General features: G+C 47.8%; 1 protein-coding gene across 1 annotated transcript in view; it reads left to right on the top strand.

Moving 5' to 3' along the window:
• Positions 1–836: 836 nt before the first annotated feature.
• The window catches only part of MASP1 (MBL associated serine protease 1), a 76,669-nt gene continuing 59,866 nt past the window's right edge, over positions 837–17,639 (top strand). The window contains exons 1-2 of the mRNA XM_066619215.1: positions 837–941; positions 8,951–9,176. Of these exons, the coding sequence (XP_066475312.1) occupies positions 937–941; positions 8,951–9,176 (231 nt within the window). The 5' untranslated portion in view covers positions 837–936. The remainder of the gene's footprint in view (positions 942–8,950; positions 9,177–17,639) is intronic.

Here is a 17,639-nt window from a genome sequence, read left to right as displayed (position 1 = left end):
AAAGACTTATTCACATGGGGGGGGGGGGCTTTAGAGAACAGACATAGTTGTCTTGGGGATCAGGTTGGAGCTTCAGGTGCTAGTTTGCTGCCCTTCCTCAGGCGCTTGTTGCAGATCTGGGAATTTCAGCACGTACAACCTGGATGCTCTGCTGCTGATCTATGGCTCCTTCCATGCATTTTCTCCGGGCGGATGAGATGGATGTCATACAAAGATAAATTCCTGCACGCAAGGTTAGAGATCTGCCTGACTCCCTCTGAAACTGCCAAGAACCCTTGCTTGGAGCACACATGCTCTGGGCCCTGGATCCCCTCTTCGACTGGGGGAGGGATGCTGTCAACATTCTGGGCAGGGCTTTCCTTTTGCAAATGCTTCTTGTACCCTGTTGAGAAGCAACTGTTGGATTGTTTTGAAGCCATCTGGCCAAACAGCCTCAGGGAGTGGATTTGACAACACACAACTGTGCTGACTGCAGAAGATAAATTCCTAACTTGCGCTTCCTTGTGCTTGTGCTGCCATGAAGGAGACATCCTCATTAGAAAGGAGCCGTGGGGTGGCTGGAAGAGGGTGGCTGAAGGGGAGAGAGACTGAGCCCTGGCAGGTTTGCACGTTTGGTGTGTGTGCAGATTTGGGTATGGGGAGGGGGGAGTGCCTGTTGCAGGGAGGGGAAGGCGTGACCTGCATGGGGAATGCCAGAGAACCCCAGACACACACACACACAGACAGTCTCTCTCTCTCTCTCTCTCTCTCTCTCTCTCTCTCTCTCTCTCTGTTTCTCTTTTACACACACACACATTCTCTCCCACATACACAAATCTCTGAACAAAGATAAACCAGACAGCTGAGCATTTGGGACAACAGAAACCGACATCAATACACCACCCTCTTGCAAAATCAGACCAAGAGGCACCAAGAGCTGTGGATCCTGGGGGGAAAATGAGGTGAGTTTTTTGCCATGAAAGATTGGCAGGGAAATCTGCCCTCCACCCCCTGTGGCAGGTTTGCAGTGGGGAGGGGGGGGCTGAGAAGAGGCTTCACTAGAAAGGTTTGACTCTGATGCTTGCCGGTTCTGCGCTTTCTGGACATGCTTCCAGAAGTGACAGCTTGGACTACCCTTTGCCTGAAATGCACCACTTGTGGATGTTGTTCATGTGGGCTGGAAAAGGAATGAGAGAAACCATGTTGCATGCTAAGCAATGAGGGGTTTATGATCACATTTCAAGGACATTTCTTTTCAAGGATTTCCAACTGGAAATGGAAAAAAACTATTTTTCCTTTGTGAAAACTTCCATTTGTGGGGTGATTACAGGTATAGTTTGGCTGTGCTCTCTGCTCTATGGCCGTGCCAAAGCCCAGAGAGACAGAGGCTGCAATCCTGTACACATTTTCCATTGAATTCAACAAGACTTACTTCTGAGCGCACACACACACAGGATTGTGTGGCAAGCCACAGAAAGTTTGGTGCCTGCCCTGATCTGATCTGGTGTCCCCTGTTCCTGGCACTAATGATCTGGCACCCACTTTGTCTTAAATCGCAATTGATTTTTAAACTAGAATAAAAGTTTTAAAATAGGCAGTGATGCCGTGGCAAATATCAGCCTGCCCCTAAAAGTGACTATATGCAGCCTCCAGTTGTTAGATGTGTTCAGGCTGCCCCTCCAGTCTGCAGATTTACTTTGTCCGTGATTGACAGCATTCAGGGAGCCCTTCTAAGGACTGGGTTAAGAGGGTCACAAGCTTTCAAGCTTTGCAGTATTCTTGTTTTGACAGATTTAGGGTATGATAATTGTGTGTTTTACAATTTATTTACATAGCCCAGAAAATGAAGCTGCCTTCTAGTGAGTCAGTTCCTTGCAGCAGGCCCTGCAGGGTGTCAGATGGGGGTGGTGTTCCCAGCCCCATCTAGAATTGCCAGGGACTGAACCTGAGACCTTCTGCAATGAAGGCATTTGCTCTGCCACTGTACCAGAGCCCCTCCCCGTGCATGTGTCACCAGTTGAATTTCAGCAGCAGTGCAATCCTAGGCATGTCTACTCAGAAGTAAGTCCCATTGAGTTCAGTGGGACTTACTCCCAGGTGAGTGTACATTGGACTGCAGTCTAAAGGCACAGAGCACCCATACCTAAAAATCACCGATATGGTAAATTGTTGATTTAATATTGACAGAATTAGAACACTGAGCACCAAACGTTGTTGGTCAGTTTTATGGAGTTTCTGACATTTTGGCTACCCTTGGTAGCCATCAGTTGTTTCTATTTCTTTCTAGTAGCCCACAGGTCACTTGGCATTCTTGCCATGCTCCATCTGATAGTCTAAAGGTGAGAAGGCTACAAAGGAGGGGTGGCTGAGGGCATGTGTGCCTTTGCATGTACACAACAGGCAAGCTCTCCCCTCCCCTCCAAGTGAAAGACACAGGCTAGCACTGTTTGGAAAGAGGCCTCTCTTCCCCTAATCTGTTGGTGGCCTTTCAATTAAATTTATTTATTTTATTTAGAGAGAGACCTTCTATTGGCATTAACTCATGTTCCAAGAAATGAGGGCCCAATCCTATCCAATTTTCCAGTGCCAGTGCTGCTCTGCCTATGGGGTACGCACTGCTTTCTGTGTTGAGGAATGCAGTCACAGAGGCCTCCTTAAGGTATGGGAACATTTGTTCCCTTACCCCGGGGCTGCATTGCGGTTGGACCAGTTCTGGAAAATTGGATAGGATTGGGCTGTGAATCATTAAAGTAAAATAAGATGTAAAGAGAAATAATGAATTTAAAATAAAATAAAAATAAAGGTCACACAAATTTTATGGTTAAAATGCAAACAAAGCATACAAATAAACTTTACACCAATCTCTTTCTATACTTAGTGGAAATAGAAGACATAGTGAAAATGGAAAAGGTGCAAAAGAGAGCGACTAAGATGATTTCGGGGCTGGGGCACCTTCCTTATGAGGAAAGGCTATGGCGTTTGGGCCTCTTCAGCCTAGAAAAGAGACGCCTGAGGGGGGACATGATTGAGACATACAAAATTATGCAGGGGATGGACAGAGTGGATAGGGAGGTGCTCTTTACACTCTCACATAATACCAGAACCAGGGGACATCCACTAAAATTGAGTGTTGGGCGGGTTAGGACAGACACAAGAAAATATTTTTTTACTCAGCAATGTGGTCGGTCTGTGGAACTCCTTGCCACAGGATGTGGTGCTGGCGTCTAGCCTAGATGCCTTTAAAAGGGATTTGGACAAGTTTCTGGAGGAAAAATCCATTACGGGGTACAAGCCATGATGTGTATGCGCAACCTCCTGATTTTAGAAATGGGTTATGTCAGAATGCCAGATGCAAGGAGAGGCACCAGGATGCAGGTCTCTTGTTATCTGGTGTGCTCCCTGGGGCATTTGGTGGGCCGCTGTGAGATACAGAAGCTGGACTAGATGGGCCTATGGCCTGATCCAGTGGGGCTGTTCTATGTTCTTACTTTTCTACAAATGACAAAAGGAAATGAGCAGTGCCTTCCCTGTAAATTGTCAGTGAAGCATCGTTGAGACCTTCCCTGCTGTGCTGGTCACCAGAATTACATTTATGGTCAGTACTGGAGACCTGCATGGCATTTTAGACCCTGTATTCAATATTATAACAAACATACAAGAATTAAGTGAGGAGAGATGACTTGTTTTCTACTTTTTAAACGAGCTCTGTTACAGGAGATCCATCATTTTTTATTATATAATTTTGAAAAAAATTTCAAAGGCTAGTTAAAATGAAAGCGTGTGAAAGCTGCCTGAAACTCAAACTTTCCACCAACCAGCTGCACCCCAACAACGAATGCCAGGCTGAAGTCAAAGGCCTTCAGGGTGGCTTTGCAATTGTTCAGACTCCCCTGTCAGGAAGCAGGCATTTCGGGGAAGCAGGAACAGGCAGTGGATGGGGATGGCAGGTAAAGCAGAGCCTGGAGTCCTTCAAAAAGCACCACCACCATGTGAGGTGCACAAGAACTCACAACCCACACACAGCATGTAGTGGTGTAGCTAGAGGGGGTGCAAAGCACGCGGGTTGCGGGTGCTTGCATACCTCACACAGCAGCGGTGCTCCGGCTCACCTGGGCGAGAGTGTTTCCCTGTCCAGCCAGCATCCCAGATCTGTGGAATTCCCAAAAGGCATGAAAGTAAGCCTCTGTTTTGCTCCCACCGCCTGGAATGCTTCCAAAGGGGAGGGGGAGTGGCTCTTGCACACTGTGGTGAGGCTCCCTGCAAAACTTAGTGCTTTGCACCCCCTCTGGCTATGCCACTGCTTCTGCCAGTTGTTTCTTGATGGAGGCCCTGTAGCTTATGACAATGGGACAGGCAGAGATCCAACTGATGCCTCTTCTCTATCTCAGTATATTCACGGCAGTAAACTGCACCTGCTGCATGTTTGCCTGCAACGCAGCACCTATCGGATAAAGGCCAGGACCTTAGCAGTGGCCTTCTCCATGTATCAACCAGTGTATGCTGCTTCAGGCAGAGGCCTGATTTTGTCCTCTCAATATTGGTAAAACACAAGAGCCAAAAGACACATACCACTGCAGCTGCTATTAGCCCCAGTTGAAAACCTCCGGTGAAGAGGTGGGGGGGGGGAGAAAGGAGAGAGAGAGCTGTCCATGTGTAGCCCTCCATATTCTGAGCAGATTTTTCCCTTGGCTTGTTGCTTCTGTGGTCGGAGAGGGACTCTTACAGGCTGCTTGTTACAAACCTCTGATGATGCCGAGGAAGAGAGGCCCAGGCCTTCCCACTCCTTCTCACTAATTGTCCCTGTTTGAACTGAGAGCCAGATGAGGCCGCTGCCATCCCATTCATGCATCCCCTATCTTGGCCACCCGTTCAAATAACCAAAAAGGGAGCTCTTCCAATAACTCCCCCTAATAAGCACTCTACTCATGAATGCTCCCAAACCTTCTGCCACTTGGCTGCCTTCATCTGGATTCGAGTCCCACCGATTCCACATGCGAAGACTCTTTGATTTACTTGACTGGTCTGTTTCCACTTAGGACCCACTCAAGGTCCAAGACATCAAGGAAGGTAACGCTGTTTATAATGCCACTTCCTCCAATACAAAGGGTGACTACCAAAAATATTATAACACAAATAATAGTTATGTGATTCATACTCTGTCACACTCGCACTGAGTGTGCGACAGAGTGTCTGCGACAGAGAATCGACAGTGTGATTCACACTCTGTCACACTCGCACTGTCACACTCGCTCACAACAGGAGAGGAAACTGAGCGCTTTCCACATGCGCTGCCTCCGACGCATCCTCGGCATCACCTGGCAGGACAAAGTTCCAAACAACACAGTCCTGGAACATGCTGGAATCCCTAGCATGTATTCACTGCTGAAACAGAGACGCCTGCGTTGGCTTGGTCATGTCGTGAGAATGGATGATGGCCGGATCCAAAGGATCTCCTCTATGGAGAACTCGTGCAAAGAAGCGCCCTACAGGTAGACCACAGCTGTGATACAAGGACATTTGCAAGGAGGATCTGAAGGCCTTAGGGATGGACCTCAACAAGTGGGAAACCCTGGCCTCTGAGCGGCCTGCTTGGAGCAGGCTGTGCAGCATGGCCTTTCCCAGTTTGAAGAGACACTTTGCCAACAGCCTGAGGCTAAGAGGCAAAGAAGGAAGGCCCATAGCCAGGGAGACAGACCAGGGACAGACTGCACTTGCTCCCGGTGTGGAAGGGATTGTCACTCCCGGATTGGCCTTTTCAGCCACACTAAACGCTGTGCCAGAACACCTTTCAGAGCGCGATACCATAGTCTTTCGAGACTGAAGGTTGCCAATACAATACAAACACTCGCACACCCACCTTTCCTCCAAGGAGTTCGGGATTCTGTTGGATATATATTGTTGGCAACCTTCAGTCCTTGTATCGCAGCTGTGGTCTACCTGTAGGGTGCTTTCCTTGCACGAGTTCTCTATAGAGGAGATCCTTTGGGATCCGGCCATCATCCATTCTCACGACATTCTCCCTTTTTATCCTAACAACAACCTTGTGAGGTGGTATAGGCCAAGGCCCACAGTAGACAATATATGAGAGGTGCATGAGCAGTATCCTGACATTTAAAAAAAGAGAAACTGTAAAAAGCATGATTGGAGGCCACGACTGGGAGTGGAAGCGCAGCAGAGAGCCATATATTTTTAAAAAATAAACACTAAAACAGAACAATAAACAGCACCATTACAAATAAAACATAACATCAGCCAAATTCAGAAGGAGAAATTATGGCCCAGGAAGTGGCCCTACCTGCACCAGGGACTGCAGGGAGGGAAGGAGGGGGCTGACCCTGCTCCAGGGCAGAAATTCCACAAAGTGCCCCACCAGAAAGCCTTGCCCTCATCTCACCAGCAATGGAACACCGAGCAGGACTGTGGCAGAAGTGGGTTTAACTGGGAAATGAAATGAATCCCTAATTCTCAGAGCCAGAATGTACTAAATAGTCAAAATACATCAACTGAAGAAAATGAAGGTCTTAGGGACCTAGGGGCAAAGTATCACCTGGATAGAGGCCACCCACTGGATATTGTACTTTCAAGAAGCTTTTAACATAGTCCGTCCCTGAAGGCTCCGGAAGAAACTCAGCAGTCATCGAATGGGAGGACAGATCCTATATACAGACTTTTGATGGACTGGCAACCTGATTAATGAACAGGAAACAGACTTGGAAGACTGTTTTCAAAGGGGAGAGGAGTAAGAAGTGGGGGGCTTCCAAGGCTCTGACTTCAGTGCTTTTTAAGTTATAAGTTATCAGCAGTTAGGGGTAAACAGCAAAGTTGCCATGTTTGCAGATGGCACCAAACAATTCAGGGTATACCATTCAGAACAGACTGAAGGAGATCCAAAAGGACCTCTCCAGACTGGGCGGACAGGCTACCAAATTGCAGGGCAAACAATCCCAACTTCACAAACTCACAGATAGAGTCTGAGCTGACGGTGATGCACCAGGAAAGTGACCTTGGGTTGTGTTGGGTGGTTCAATGAAACAATTAACCCCATGTGCAACTGTAGTGAAGAAGACAAATCCTGCACCAGTGGTAAAGGGGTGCAGGGGGTAGCAGTGGCATCCAGCAACAAGCTTTAGGGGGGCAACCAGCTGAGCTTGACACTAGTGACCAAAATTGTGAAAACCTTGGTATGTACAAATAATACCATTATGGACACAATCCTAGCCAGCAGCAAGATAAGGGCAATGTAGCTCCGAGGTAAGGGAACAAACATTCCCTTGGGGAGGCCTCCATGACTGCCACCCAACTGCAGGATGCAGCACACACCCCATTGGCACAGCTATGTCAGTGCTGGAAAGTTGGTTAGGATTGGGGCCTATGTTATACATCATTCGAAAGGTAATTTAATGCAGAATGCAGTGAAACAAAACAGCACTGGAAAATCTGTATTCTATCAAAAGTTATGACCTATTAACCAGAAAAAGAAAACACAACTGCCTTATGGAACAAAAAGTGGTTTGCTTTATTTCAAAACTGACCTATGAGTGCTCTGAGAGCCAATGACATGTTATTATGATACAGCATGGAACCAATAAAGTGTTAATATGAGTCAGCTCTCATTTCTATGTATCATAATACAATTCTCCCTGGGTAAAGAGTCATTTTTTTCAAGTGGTGCTCCTCTTATATTTAGCAGGGGGAGAATAACTGTCCCTCTTCACCCTAGCACAGTGCCTCTAATCAATAAGGGACACACTTTTTATTTACTTAATTAGATTTTGTCATGGAGGGGAGGCTACAAAATCTTCTTTGACCCCAGATAGCAGATAGATGCCTTAGCTATGCCACTGGCTAGGGGGAGGTGGCAGAGAAAGTGGGTGGTGAGCTGCTGGAGAGAAGAGGTGGGTTTTCCCCTGATTTTCACTTTTTTAAAAGCCTGGGTGTGACATCACTTCTGGTTGTGACATCACTTCTGGGGCATCATTTTGAGCTTTGCAGTGGCCTACATAATCATTAGCTATGCTACTATCCTGCACTAGGTGTCCTTAATAAAGGAATAGAGAATCACAGCCCAATCCAAACTAAGTCTCCCCCTCCCCACCAATGCAGCCATGACACAGGGTATGTGCTAAATGGGGGGGGGGTTGGGTCTTTGAAGCCTCCTTGAGGTAAGGGAATGTCCTCTATTGCCCTGAGTTGGATCTGCGCCAGCTACTCTGCTGGTGCAAGTCCAGTTGGTCCAGTTGATCCCGGGTAAGTGGCCTGAGGCCAGGAAAGAGGGATAGAATGTCCCCTATTTGGTGCTGGTGCTGCTTCCTGGCCTCGACTCCCACTCCAGACTCCACCCCGTTCCTTCTCCTCCCTCTCCTCTTCTCCCCAGTCTCCTCCCCCGTTCCTCCCTGTGTTCCGCAGTCATAAACGCCTGGATTTAATGGATTAAATTTAATCCAGTCATCAATGACTGGATAAACAGCTCTGGATAGGATTGGGCCAAAAGGCAATGGCTCTTGGAAGCTCAGTGGCTGTGGGTTCCCATTCGTCTGTGGACTGTCAGCTGCCTAAGCAGGCCAACAGCTGATGCCCATCCTGGGGTGGGTTTATACCCCACATTGCAGCAACCCCTCTTTTCGGCAGACTTCAGCTCAGGTCTCTCGTCTGTCTCCAGTCTCTTTGCACCTGCATTTCCTCATTTTCTTTCCCATCCCTTCTTCCTTTTAAATCACGTTTCATGGGTTGTAAGTCATCCCTGCAGCAACCTGCTTGTCCAGTAACAGTACTGGGCTTCATAGAATTTCAGTAACAATGAGGATGAGAGAAGGCAGCTTGCCAGCAACATCCATTCTTCATTTTTTGGAATGTGAAGTCGTGGTCTTGTGGGGTGTGCCAAGGCGTAGGTGTGTATGTGCGGGTACATCCATGTCCCTGTCTCATAAGACACAACGGGTCTTCTCACAGTCTCTCTGCTTGGCTCCCACAGGTACTTATGGGTCTGGTCCTTCTGCACCTTCTGTCTCATTCAAGCAGACACCATTGAGTTGACAGACATGTTTGGGGAGATTCAGTCCCCCAACTTTCCAGACTCCTACCCCAGTGATTCAGAAGCAACCTGGAATATTTCTGTGCCAGATGGGTTTCGAATCAAGCTCTACTTCATGCATTTTGACCTGGAATCCTCTTACCTGTGTGAATATGACTACGTGAAGGTGAGACTTCTGCCTGTGGGCAGCCTGGTACTGGGGCTAGCCTGGAACTCATACAAGAGGCAAGATGAAAAGGTGGCTTTTATGGTTACAGTGCATGATGTATTCTATTTTTAAACACATTGGTCATGGTTGGGAGCTATCCCTGCACTTTGAGGATGAAAGTCAAGCACAGCTCAATTTCTGGAATATCACTGATATTCACACAAATGTCTCTTTGCACAATATTATTGCTAATAATAACTGATTACAGGAGTTTAGGATTTAGTTGAAATTGTTTCATAACAGTGAGCTAACTAAAAACTGTAAGGAGAGCCTTTCTGGATCAGACTGAGAGTCTGTCCAGTCCAGAATTCCTTTTCCAACAAGGGAGAGGTTGATTCTTCCAAGAGACCAACAAAAGGAGCATGAAGGCAACAGCCCTAAGCAATGGTGTTCAAAGATAGACTGCCCCTAACCATGAAGTCTCCATTTAGCTAAATGGTATTTCAGCTGCAAGTTGGTAGCTTGGCCTTTCTGGACTGTGAGCTCAAGCCTTCCTGTTCCATTTCTGATCAATTTGTGCTTGCCCTTGAGTCATATTAGGCGGGATTTCATCAGTCGAATGACGGAGCATCATTAAACAGTCTGCACATTCTGATAGTGTGTCAGGGCCAGAATGAGGACAGCTGCTTCTGTGGTCCTAAACTGAGCCTGCTGTCATGTGTGGCCATGCTCAGAATACACACGTGGCGATACCCAGCAGCAAATTCCCAGCCACAGTGTGGCTCACATCTGCCTTTGCTCTCAACTTAGGAAGCTTGATTCTGAAACAGGAGGCTGGAAGCACTGAAAGAGCTCAGCGCTCGGCTTATGCTCAGAAGCAACCGGTCTTTTTACTGATATATTCTAGAGCTTTAACTTTCCAAAAAGAAGTTTCTTAGCTAAACCTGATTGCTCGACCTTCCTCAAATGAAGCCCAACAACAGGCACTTAGCCAGAAGGGCTCCAGCCTCTTCCCTCTGCCTGCACATTCTGTGCAGCCATCCTGGCTCCATAAAACCCACTAGTCTTTGCTAAGTTTTTACAGCAGTTCCCAGAAGAGGAAAGAAATTGCATTAAGACAAAACAGAAACTCAGAGCTTGCAAGGAAAAGATCATGATTGCAAGCAACTGTCCTTGTTGCTTCAGCTACTCATTAACTCCTTCCACTGAATCCCCCCCCCTTTTCCTGTCTCATTTTCACTAAGCAAATGGAAAGGCACCTGCACACCCCACCCTCCCTCTATGCAACCAAGATCAATTCAGGACAGGCTGGGACCCTGTTTCTAACATGTAACATGCACTTTCAATGTGGACTTTGACCTGGTTCTCAGAAACAGAAGATGAGATGGTTAAGCCATGCCTGTTAGGTGCCACTTCAGACTGCAGTTGCAGGCTCGAGTGCCACAGTGTTCCTTCATAAAAGAAAAGGTTCCCACACATAGAAAATGAACCTATCAGCAAGCCAGGAAGCCTGACATCATTTTGTGTTGCATGTGGAGAGGTTTTCACAGTTTTTGCAGTTTCTACAGTCTGGGGAAGCCATCATCCACGCCCTGGGAACTGTGGCATCCCTAGAAGATGATTCGGAGGTGGGATTGCAGTGGATCAGTGAAGGAGCCCAAAACAAGACAGCTTGTCCACCATCTGTAGCTGATCATCCCTGCACTGTGCAGCTGCAGAAGAAGGCTGGGTGCCTTCTAAGGCAGCCTGGGCAGTAGTTAGGTGGTGATCCACTGCTGGACCCCAACGGGTTCCTGGAGTATCACATCTGCATGTCTGCTGGTTCCTTGCTGAGATTTGTGCAAATGCTAGATGGGGTGGACCTTGACCTGATCCAACCAGCAAAACAAACTTTGAGTTTGACTGCACTTAAGCAAGACTGCATTCCATACTCAGGGTGACCCAGATGAGTTATGCCTTAAGTGTTAAGAAATCCCAAGTATGTGTTCTTGATTTGCAAATTTAAAACATACTGGTGCATCACAAGAATTCTAGCACACACAAAACATAAACCTCGCAAGCTTGAAGTCCTCTCTCTCTCTCTCTCTCTCTCTCTCTCTCTCTCTCTCTCTCTCTCGCATGCACACAGTACAGAGTAGTAATTGTGACATACTCCTCACTTTCTATAAGTGAGAAGATTCAGACTTCCTTTGAAGAAGACAGCACTGGGGATTTAAAATGTTTTTTGTAATATTTGCCTCTTTTGCAAACTGGGAAGCAGAACACTGGAAGCAGAGCTCCTGCACCCCAAGGCCCCCCTCCCACCAACGCATAGCTCCAGTTTTTCGCTTTTGTCTCTGTCTCATTCTGTCAAAATTCAAACAGCAAAAATGCATTTGCTACCTCTGCCTCCTTCCATCAGCTGGAAGGATGTCATCTCCTCCAAATTCACCCCAGAAGCTACATCCCCAGCTATCAGAAAGGCATCTTGTATCATTCACTCCTATGGTGAGGCATCCATTGACCATCCTGAACTCAAAGCAGGCCATCAGCATTACAGAAGGTAACAGGTAGCTACAACACAGGGAATACTGACAATTCATCTATCAAGGGCAGGAGTGGTAACCCATCTAGAGGCCAGACATGGGGTCCATCAACGGTAAGAACATGTTTATTCAATATGCATGTGCAAACCTCCCAATTCGGCCATAGACCTAAGAAAAAAGAGTTTGGTATGGCCCAGAGCAGCCATTTTCAACCACTGTGCCATGGCACATTGGTGTGCCGCGAATGGTTTGCAGGTGTGCTACGGGAGTTTGGAGGAAGGTCATATATTAATAGGGCCAAAGGAGATGTGAGGACCCCATAGGCAGCATAGTGCGTCTTACCAATTGTCAAAAGACTGATGGTGTGCCTTGACCATTTTAGCACCTTCGTAGTGTGCCTTGAGATGAAAAAGGTTGAAAATCACTGGCCCAGAGAGAAGCATGCTCAGGCAGAGAATGACATGCAAAAGAAGCTTCTCCCCTTCATCAGTTTACACTTTAAACCTTACAGAGAGAATTTTTTATTTTATTTATTTTTCACATCTTTACACCAGCCTTCCTTCAAGGAGCTCAGGGGGGCCATACGTAGTTTCCTCCTTTTGTCCCCACAACAACCCTGTGAGGTAGGTGAGGCTGAGAGATAGTGAATGGCCCAAGGTCACCCAGGAAGCTACCACAAGGAGTGGAGATTTGAACCTGGATCTTCCAGTTCTTAAGTCCGACTCCCAAATGACTTCATCATCCTGAATTCTTTTTCTTGGAATCCCCACAGGCTGAATGAATATATCTTTTTGGGCCAGTTGGTTTGGGGCACAGGCCAGATCTGGCCTGTGGGCCGTAGGCTGCCTACTCCTCTGGGCAATGGCAAATCCAACAGGCTTAGAAGCCAAGCCAGGCGGAGTGCAGGGGTTGAGAGTGCTTGAGCACCTCAAATGATAGTGGTGCTTTTCAAAGAACTCTGCACATACGCATGTGTTGTGTTGCGTCTTGTGTGTGTGTGTTTTGAGAGGTGCCCCCCCCCCCCGGTTTGTGCTGCTTTAACACCATCCTCTGGCATCCTGGCCCAGATTTTCCTTCTAACAGCTTGTTTGGCCTTTTTGCTTGTTATTCTTTCTTTGTCTGGATCTTATCCAAGTACAAAGGTCAGAAAAAATATATAAATAGATCATTTGTTATTTGTTAAGGAAGGAGGGAGGAGGAGGGAGGAAATTTGTTAAGTTTGTGAGGGAGAACATGTTGGAACCTACCCCCAACTAGGCAGATTAATTATCTCCATCCATTGCTGCTTTTCCATATTTCGGAGTCTGAGTCATGCCTCACTGGTGGTTCCCAGTAGCAGGGTTTATTCTAGCTGGGAGGTTCCTGTGAATGTGTGAGGTATACAGAGATTCACTTGGGACACTCTCGGACTCAAATGAAGCACCTTGTTGTCCATCTTGTTGCCTGTCCTTCACCTAGGGAGATGTTCCATACCTCTTGCAAAGTGTTTATCCCCTTCCCTTCAAAAATGCATGTCTTCAGCTTCTATCTTGTACACTCTTACCTGAAACATTACCATTGAACACTGTGGCACTTACTCCTGAGAGATCATGTACACTGGCTCCCCAGGTTATGGAAATCTGACTTAAGAACATAAGAAGAACCCTTCTGGATCAGGGGAGGGCCCATTTAATCCAGTAATTAATCTGTGGAACGCCTTGCCACAGAATGTGATGGTGGCACCTGCTCTCCATGCCTTTCAAATGGTATTGGACAGATTTCTGGAGGAAAAGGCCATCACAGGTTACAGGCCATGATGGGCACATGCAGCCTCCTGGTTTTAGAAGGAGGCTGTGTCTGAATGCCAGATGCAAGGGGGTGGCACCAGGATGCAGGCAGCTGGATCCTATGCTGCTTGCCAGCCCCCTGGTACAGCAACAACTAAATGGCTGCCAATGTATCCCATAGGGCCAAGGAGACAGCCGAAGGTTTTCTTGGGGTAAAGGAATTTTGGTTTCCTTACCCCCCATGAGGACCAGGCAGTTCCTATGAGTCTATTTGGATCGGCACCATAGGTTGAGTAGGGCTTTCAGGCATAGGATCTGGTGGGAGCTGAGGCTGCCATCCTCGCCCCCCTCCTGGGGCTGGACCAGTTCCAGGGCGCTCTCCCCCAACCAGAAACACCTCCCCGCCCCTTGGTGGGGAACCTACCATTGGCGAATGCCACTGATCATCCAAGCAGTGCAGAGGCCCAGCACCCACTGATGTTGGCCTTCCTACTGGCACCTTTCCTCTCCCAGCCATCACAAAATGCCTTATGCCACTTTTGTGACAGTCACTGCCCTGGCAACACACCTGAGAGCAGCACTGCCCAGGCATAGGACTGTGCTCTTGTTGTCTTGGGCACTCCTTGAGGCATCTGGTGGGCCTCTGTGAGACGCAGGAAGCTGGACTAGATGGGCATTTGGCCTGAACCAGCAGGAATCTTCTGATAGTCTTATGATTTTGCACTAGAAACCTCCCAGTTTAGTGTCATTTTGGTGAGAGGTAGAATATTTCTGGACTGAAAAAGGGTTCTTGGAGCACACCAGAGGCTCCCTGGGTGAGGCATACTGTTTGTGGAGAGAGCTGAACCAGAGCAGACAACCATCTTTGCTATCAGACACCTGTTTGGCTGACTTCTTCAAGTTTTGCAGGGACATGCGGTGGTTGGGAAGACAGGTGAGGCAGAGCCTCACTGGAGTCCTTCGAATAGCACTGCTGCCATGTGAGGCATGCAAGCACTCACAACTCATGTCCAGAGCAGGGAGGGCAGAGGAGCAGGGCGAGCGCATTAGTTGTAAGTGCTTGTGATCCTCACACAGTGGTGGCGCTATTAGAAGGAGTCCAGGGGGGAGGCTGTGCCTCATCTGCCTCCCCACCCACCGCATGTCCCTGAAGCTGTGGAACTGGGAGGCTTCTGTGAATCAGTGTGAATTTCAGAGTTATTTTGAGTGTCTTCTGCTAGCAAGTCAAACTCAACCGGGTAATGACAGAGAACCAAACAGAGGAGAGAGGGAGAGAGGCATGAGAGGGGCCTGAGTATTCTTCTCTGAGCTGGTTTTGAAATTCAGGTAAGGATCAGAGACATTAATGAGAGTTTGTGAAAATTGGTTAAAATTCTGGGCTGATACATTATGAAGCAATAACGAAATGCACAAAAAAGCTTGCCAGTGTAAAAGCAAAGCAGTGGATAAAAGAAGTCAATAAAAGAATTGTTGAATTAAAAACACCCATGAAAATCTGCTAGAAGCCTGGTGGATCTCCATATGGAAGGTCTTCTGGAATGTTGGCACTGTCCCCTGGGACATCTTCCTCTCTTATACTCTCTGTCTAATTTAACCTGACAATGAGACACCCTATGTGTGTTTACTCAGAAGTAAGTTCCATTGTGTTCAGTGGGTCTCACTCCCGGCGCATGTGCAGAATTAACCAGAACACCAGGTGAAAGAGGGAGCTGTGGTGGACAGCAGACAAGAGACAGGAAGTGGTGGCAGAAGTGGGCAAAACAGCAGAAGAATTTGAGGCCTAAAGATGAGGCAAGAAGGCCCATCAGAAGAACATTGTAATGTTCATGTGAGAAATCACTACAGGAAAGGGCAGGTTTTGCTGATGAAGGAAAGGCAGGCAGGCCAGCCAATTTTATAGGCATTCCAAATGAAAGTGATGAGATTTGGCAACCGGGTGGATACATGGAGGAAGTACAGGAAGCATCAAAGAGAACACTGATGCTACTAGCTTGAAGGGTAGCAGAAACTTCAGAACTGAGCTAGCGGAAGAGAAAGTGAGAGAGAAGAAGGGGAGGGGAGGAAGCAGAAGCTCAGCTGTATCGAATTCAGTGTTTAAAATGTGAACTCACCAGGAAGGAAAATAGGAAAGAAAGCATAGCTGGGGAAAGATGAGTGAGATCAGAGGAAAGACAATAGAGCTGAAGGTCATCATCAGCACTGAAGTGGAACCAGAGGCCACAAGAATGACTCAGAGAGCCAAAGGAAGGGCAGATACAGTTAAAAGGACCGTGTGCTTGAACTGCATTTCAGGCTTCTCTTGCTGCCCTGTTTCATCAAGCCAGAATCTGAGTGATTCCCTCTCTGTTTGATTCCTTTCTCTGCGGTTCATGATTCTTTAAGCAAGGCATAATCTGAGCCAGGGTTCACCCGGGTAGGTTCTCCAGAACTGTGTTTTGAAGGCCTGAAATCAATCTTGAAGCATAGGAAAGTATCAGGAGGGTCTTGGAGCACGAGCAGAGGGCATTACATTCACAACTCAGCAACCAAAATGAGATACTACAGATCTTGAATTAACCCTTTTCCCATTTGAAGCACGTAGCAGATTACCACTGAGGAAATGGCACGAGGGAGGGGAAAGAGTTAGACACACGAGACACAGGCACAGTGGCCCTGATCCAGATCAGGCCTTCTTGTGGCTGCTGTTCCAACCAAAGGAAAAGTTGCCTGCCATCCCAGTCTTCTCCCTCTGTGCGTCCAGTTTGGCTTTCTCTGGACTCCACCTGGATGCAGCTGGTCGGGTGGACCACATGTTGTGCAGGCTGGCTCTAAGCAGACGTTTTCTCCAAGAAAGGCGGATTTCCAAGTTCTCAGAAGTGTGAATTAAAATGTAAGGAAAGGAAGCAGGGGCTGTAACATTTGATTCATGAATCAGAAAAGCAATATTCGTTTTGGCGCAGAAAGGAAGGAACATCTTGAGCCGGCCTTATGCATTCCATAGAAGTAGTTGAGGACAGATTTGATTCGGGAAGAATTAAATGGTTCCATATTTCTGTGGCTTTCGCCGCTGGTAAAATGCCACGGAATGAACATGCCTTTGGCCAAGGCATCTTTCTGACTGACAGGAGCCCTCCCTGGAGGGAGCCCAGCATTTGCCACTGGTCCCTTCTGCACATTTTTCTCAGTTCCATGGAATTCCAAAGCTGCTGTCACAGAGACAGACAAAAATCATACAGTATTTGATCATTTGTGTGCAGAAGATTCTGCAGCTGTTCAGCCAGCAATCCGCTATATGGGATGTGTTTAGGGCCACGTGGAACTTTGGAATTGAAAATATAAAAGCTTTCGCTGAAGGAATGTAAAGGCAGTGGCGTAGCTAGAGGGGGTGCCAAGCACTAAGTTTTGCAGGCAGCTGAATGTGCCGTGCAAGCGGCACCTCCCCCTCCCCTTTCGAGCCAAGCAAACGCCTCCATTTTGCTCTTGCAACCGGGCATGGCTCCAGAAGGAAGGGGGAGGGACCCCTTGCACTGCACATTCAGGTGCCTGAAAAACTTAGTGCTTTGCACCCCCTCTAGCTACACTACTGGCAGAGGGTGCCCACCTCTGCCTCCTCCCACTTGCAGGGTCTTAGCACGAGGAGCAGGGTTCAAGAAGGTTCGCTTGCAGAGTCTTAACAACACAGACCTGTGGCAGGGTTGCTTCCAGTTTAAGTCTGGAGGTAGGGTTGTCCTTAAAGGGACAGTGCAGATTTAAGTCACTGTCCCTGGGGTGGGTGCCAGCCGGTGTGGTGCTTGCCTGCAGAAGTTCCGCATTCTGGAAGTTTGGGGTTGATGTAATGAATGATGTGATCACATCACCCCTGACCTCCTGGGTTATTGCATTGCTTTAAATGCAAAAAGCCCACCTTCAGACCACCTCCATTTGGTGATCTTCAGCCCACTCCTGGCCCAGTTATTTGTGTTCTTACTGGCAAGCTGTGAAAACCCTGTTGTTGGCAAGAGGGCATAGTGGCTGGGCCCAGAGCAGGCAGAAGATCACCCAGTGGAGGCACAGACAGTGTGTTGTCTCCTCTCCTGAGGGTGACACCCGGCGCAGCATCCCCGTAGTGACACCACTGCAACACTCATGGAATCCATGCTTTGGATATGCTCTTTCTGCTACAGACAGGATGGTTCTCCCTCAACTGCACCCCCCCCCATCTCCAAAGAGCT

This window comes from Tiliqua scincoides, chromosome 3 (genome assembly GCF_035046505.1).
Source record: "Tiliqua scincoides isolate rTilSci1 chromosome 3, rTilSci1.hap2, whole genome shotgun sequence".
Classification (NCBI taxonomy): domain Eukaryota; kingdom Metazoa; phylum Chordata; class Lepidosauria; order Squamata; family Scincidae; genus Tiliqua; species Tiliqua scincoides.
Note: the sequence above shows the minus strand (reverse complement) of the source record. Positions and strands in the feature narration are given on the sequence as shown.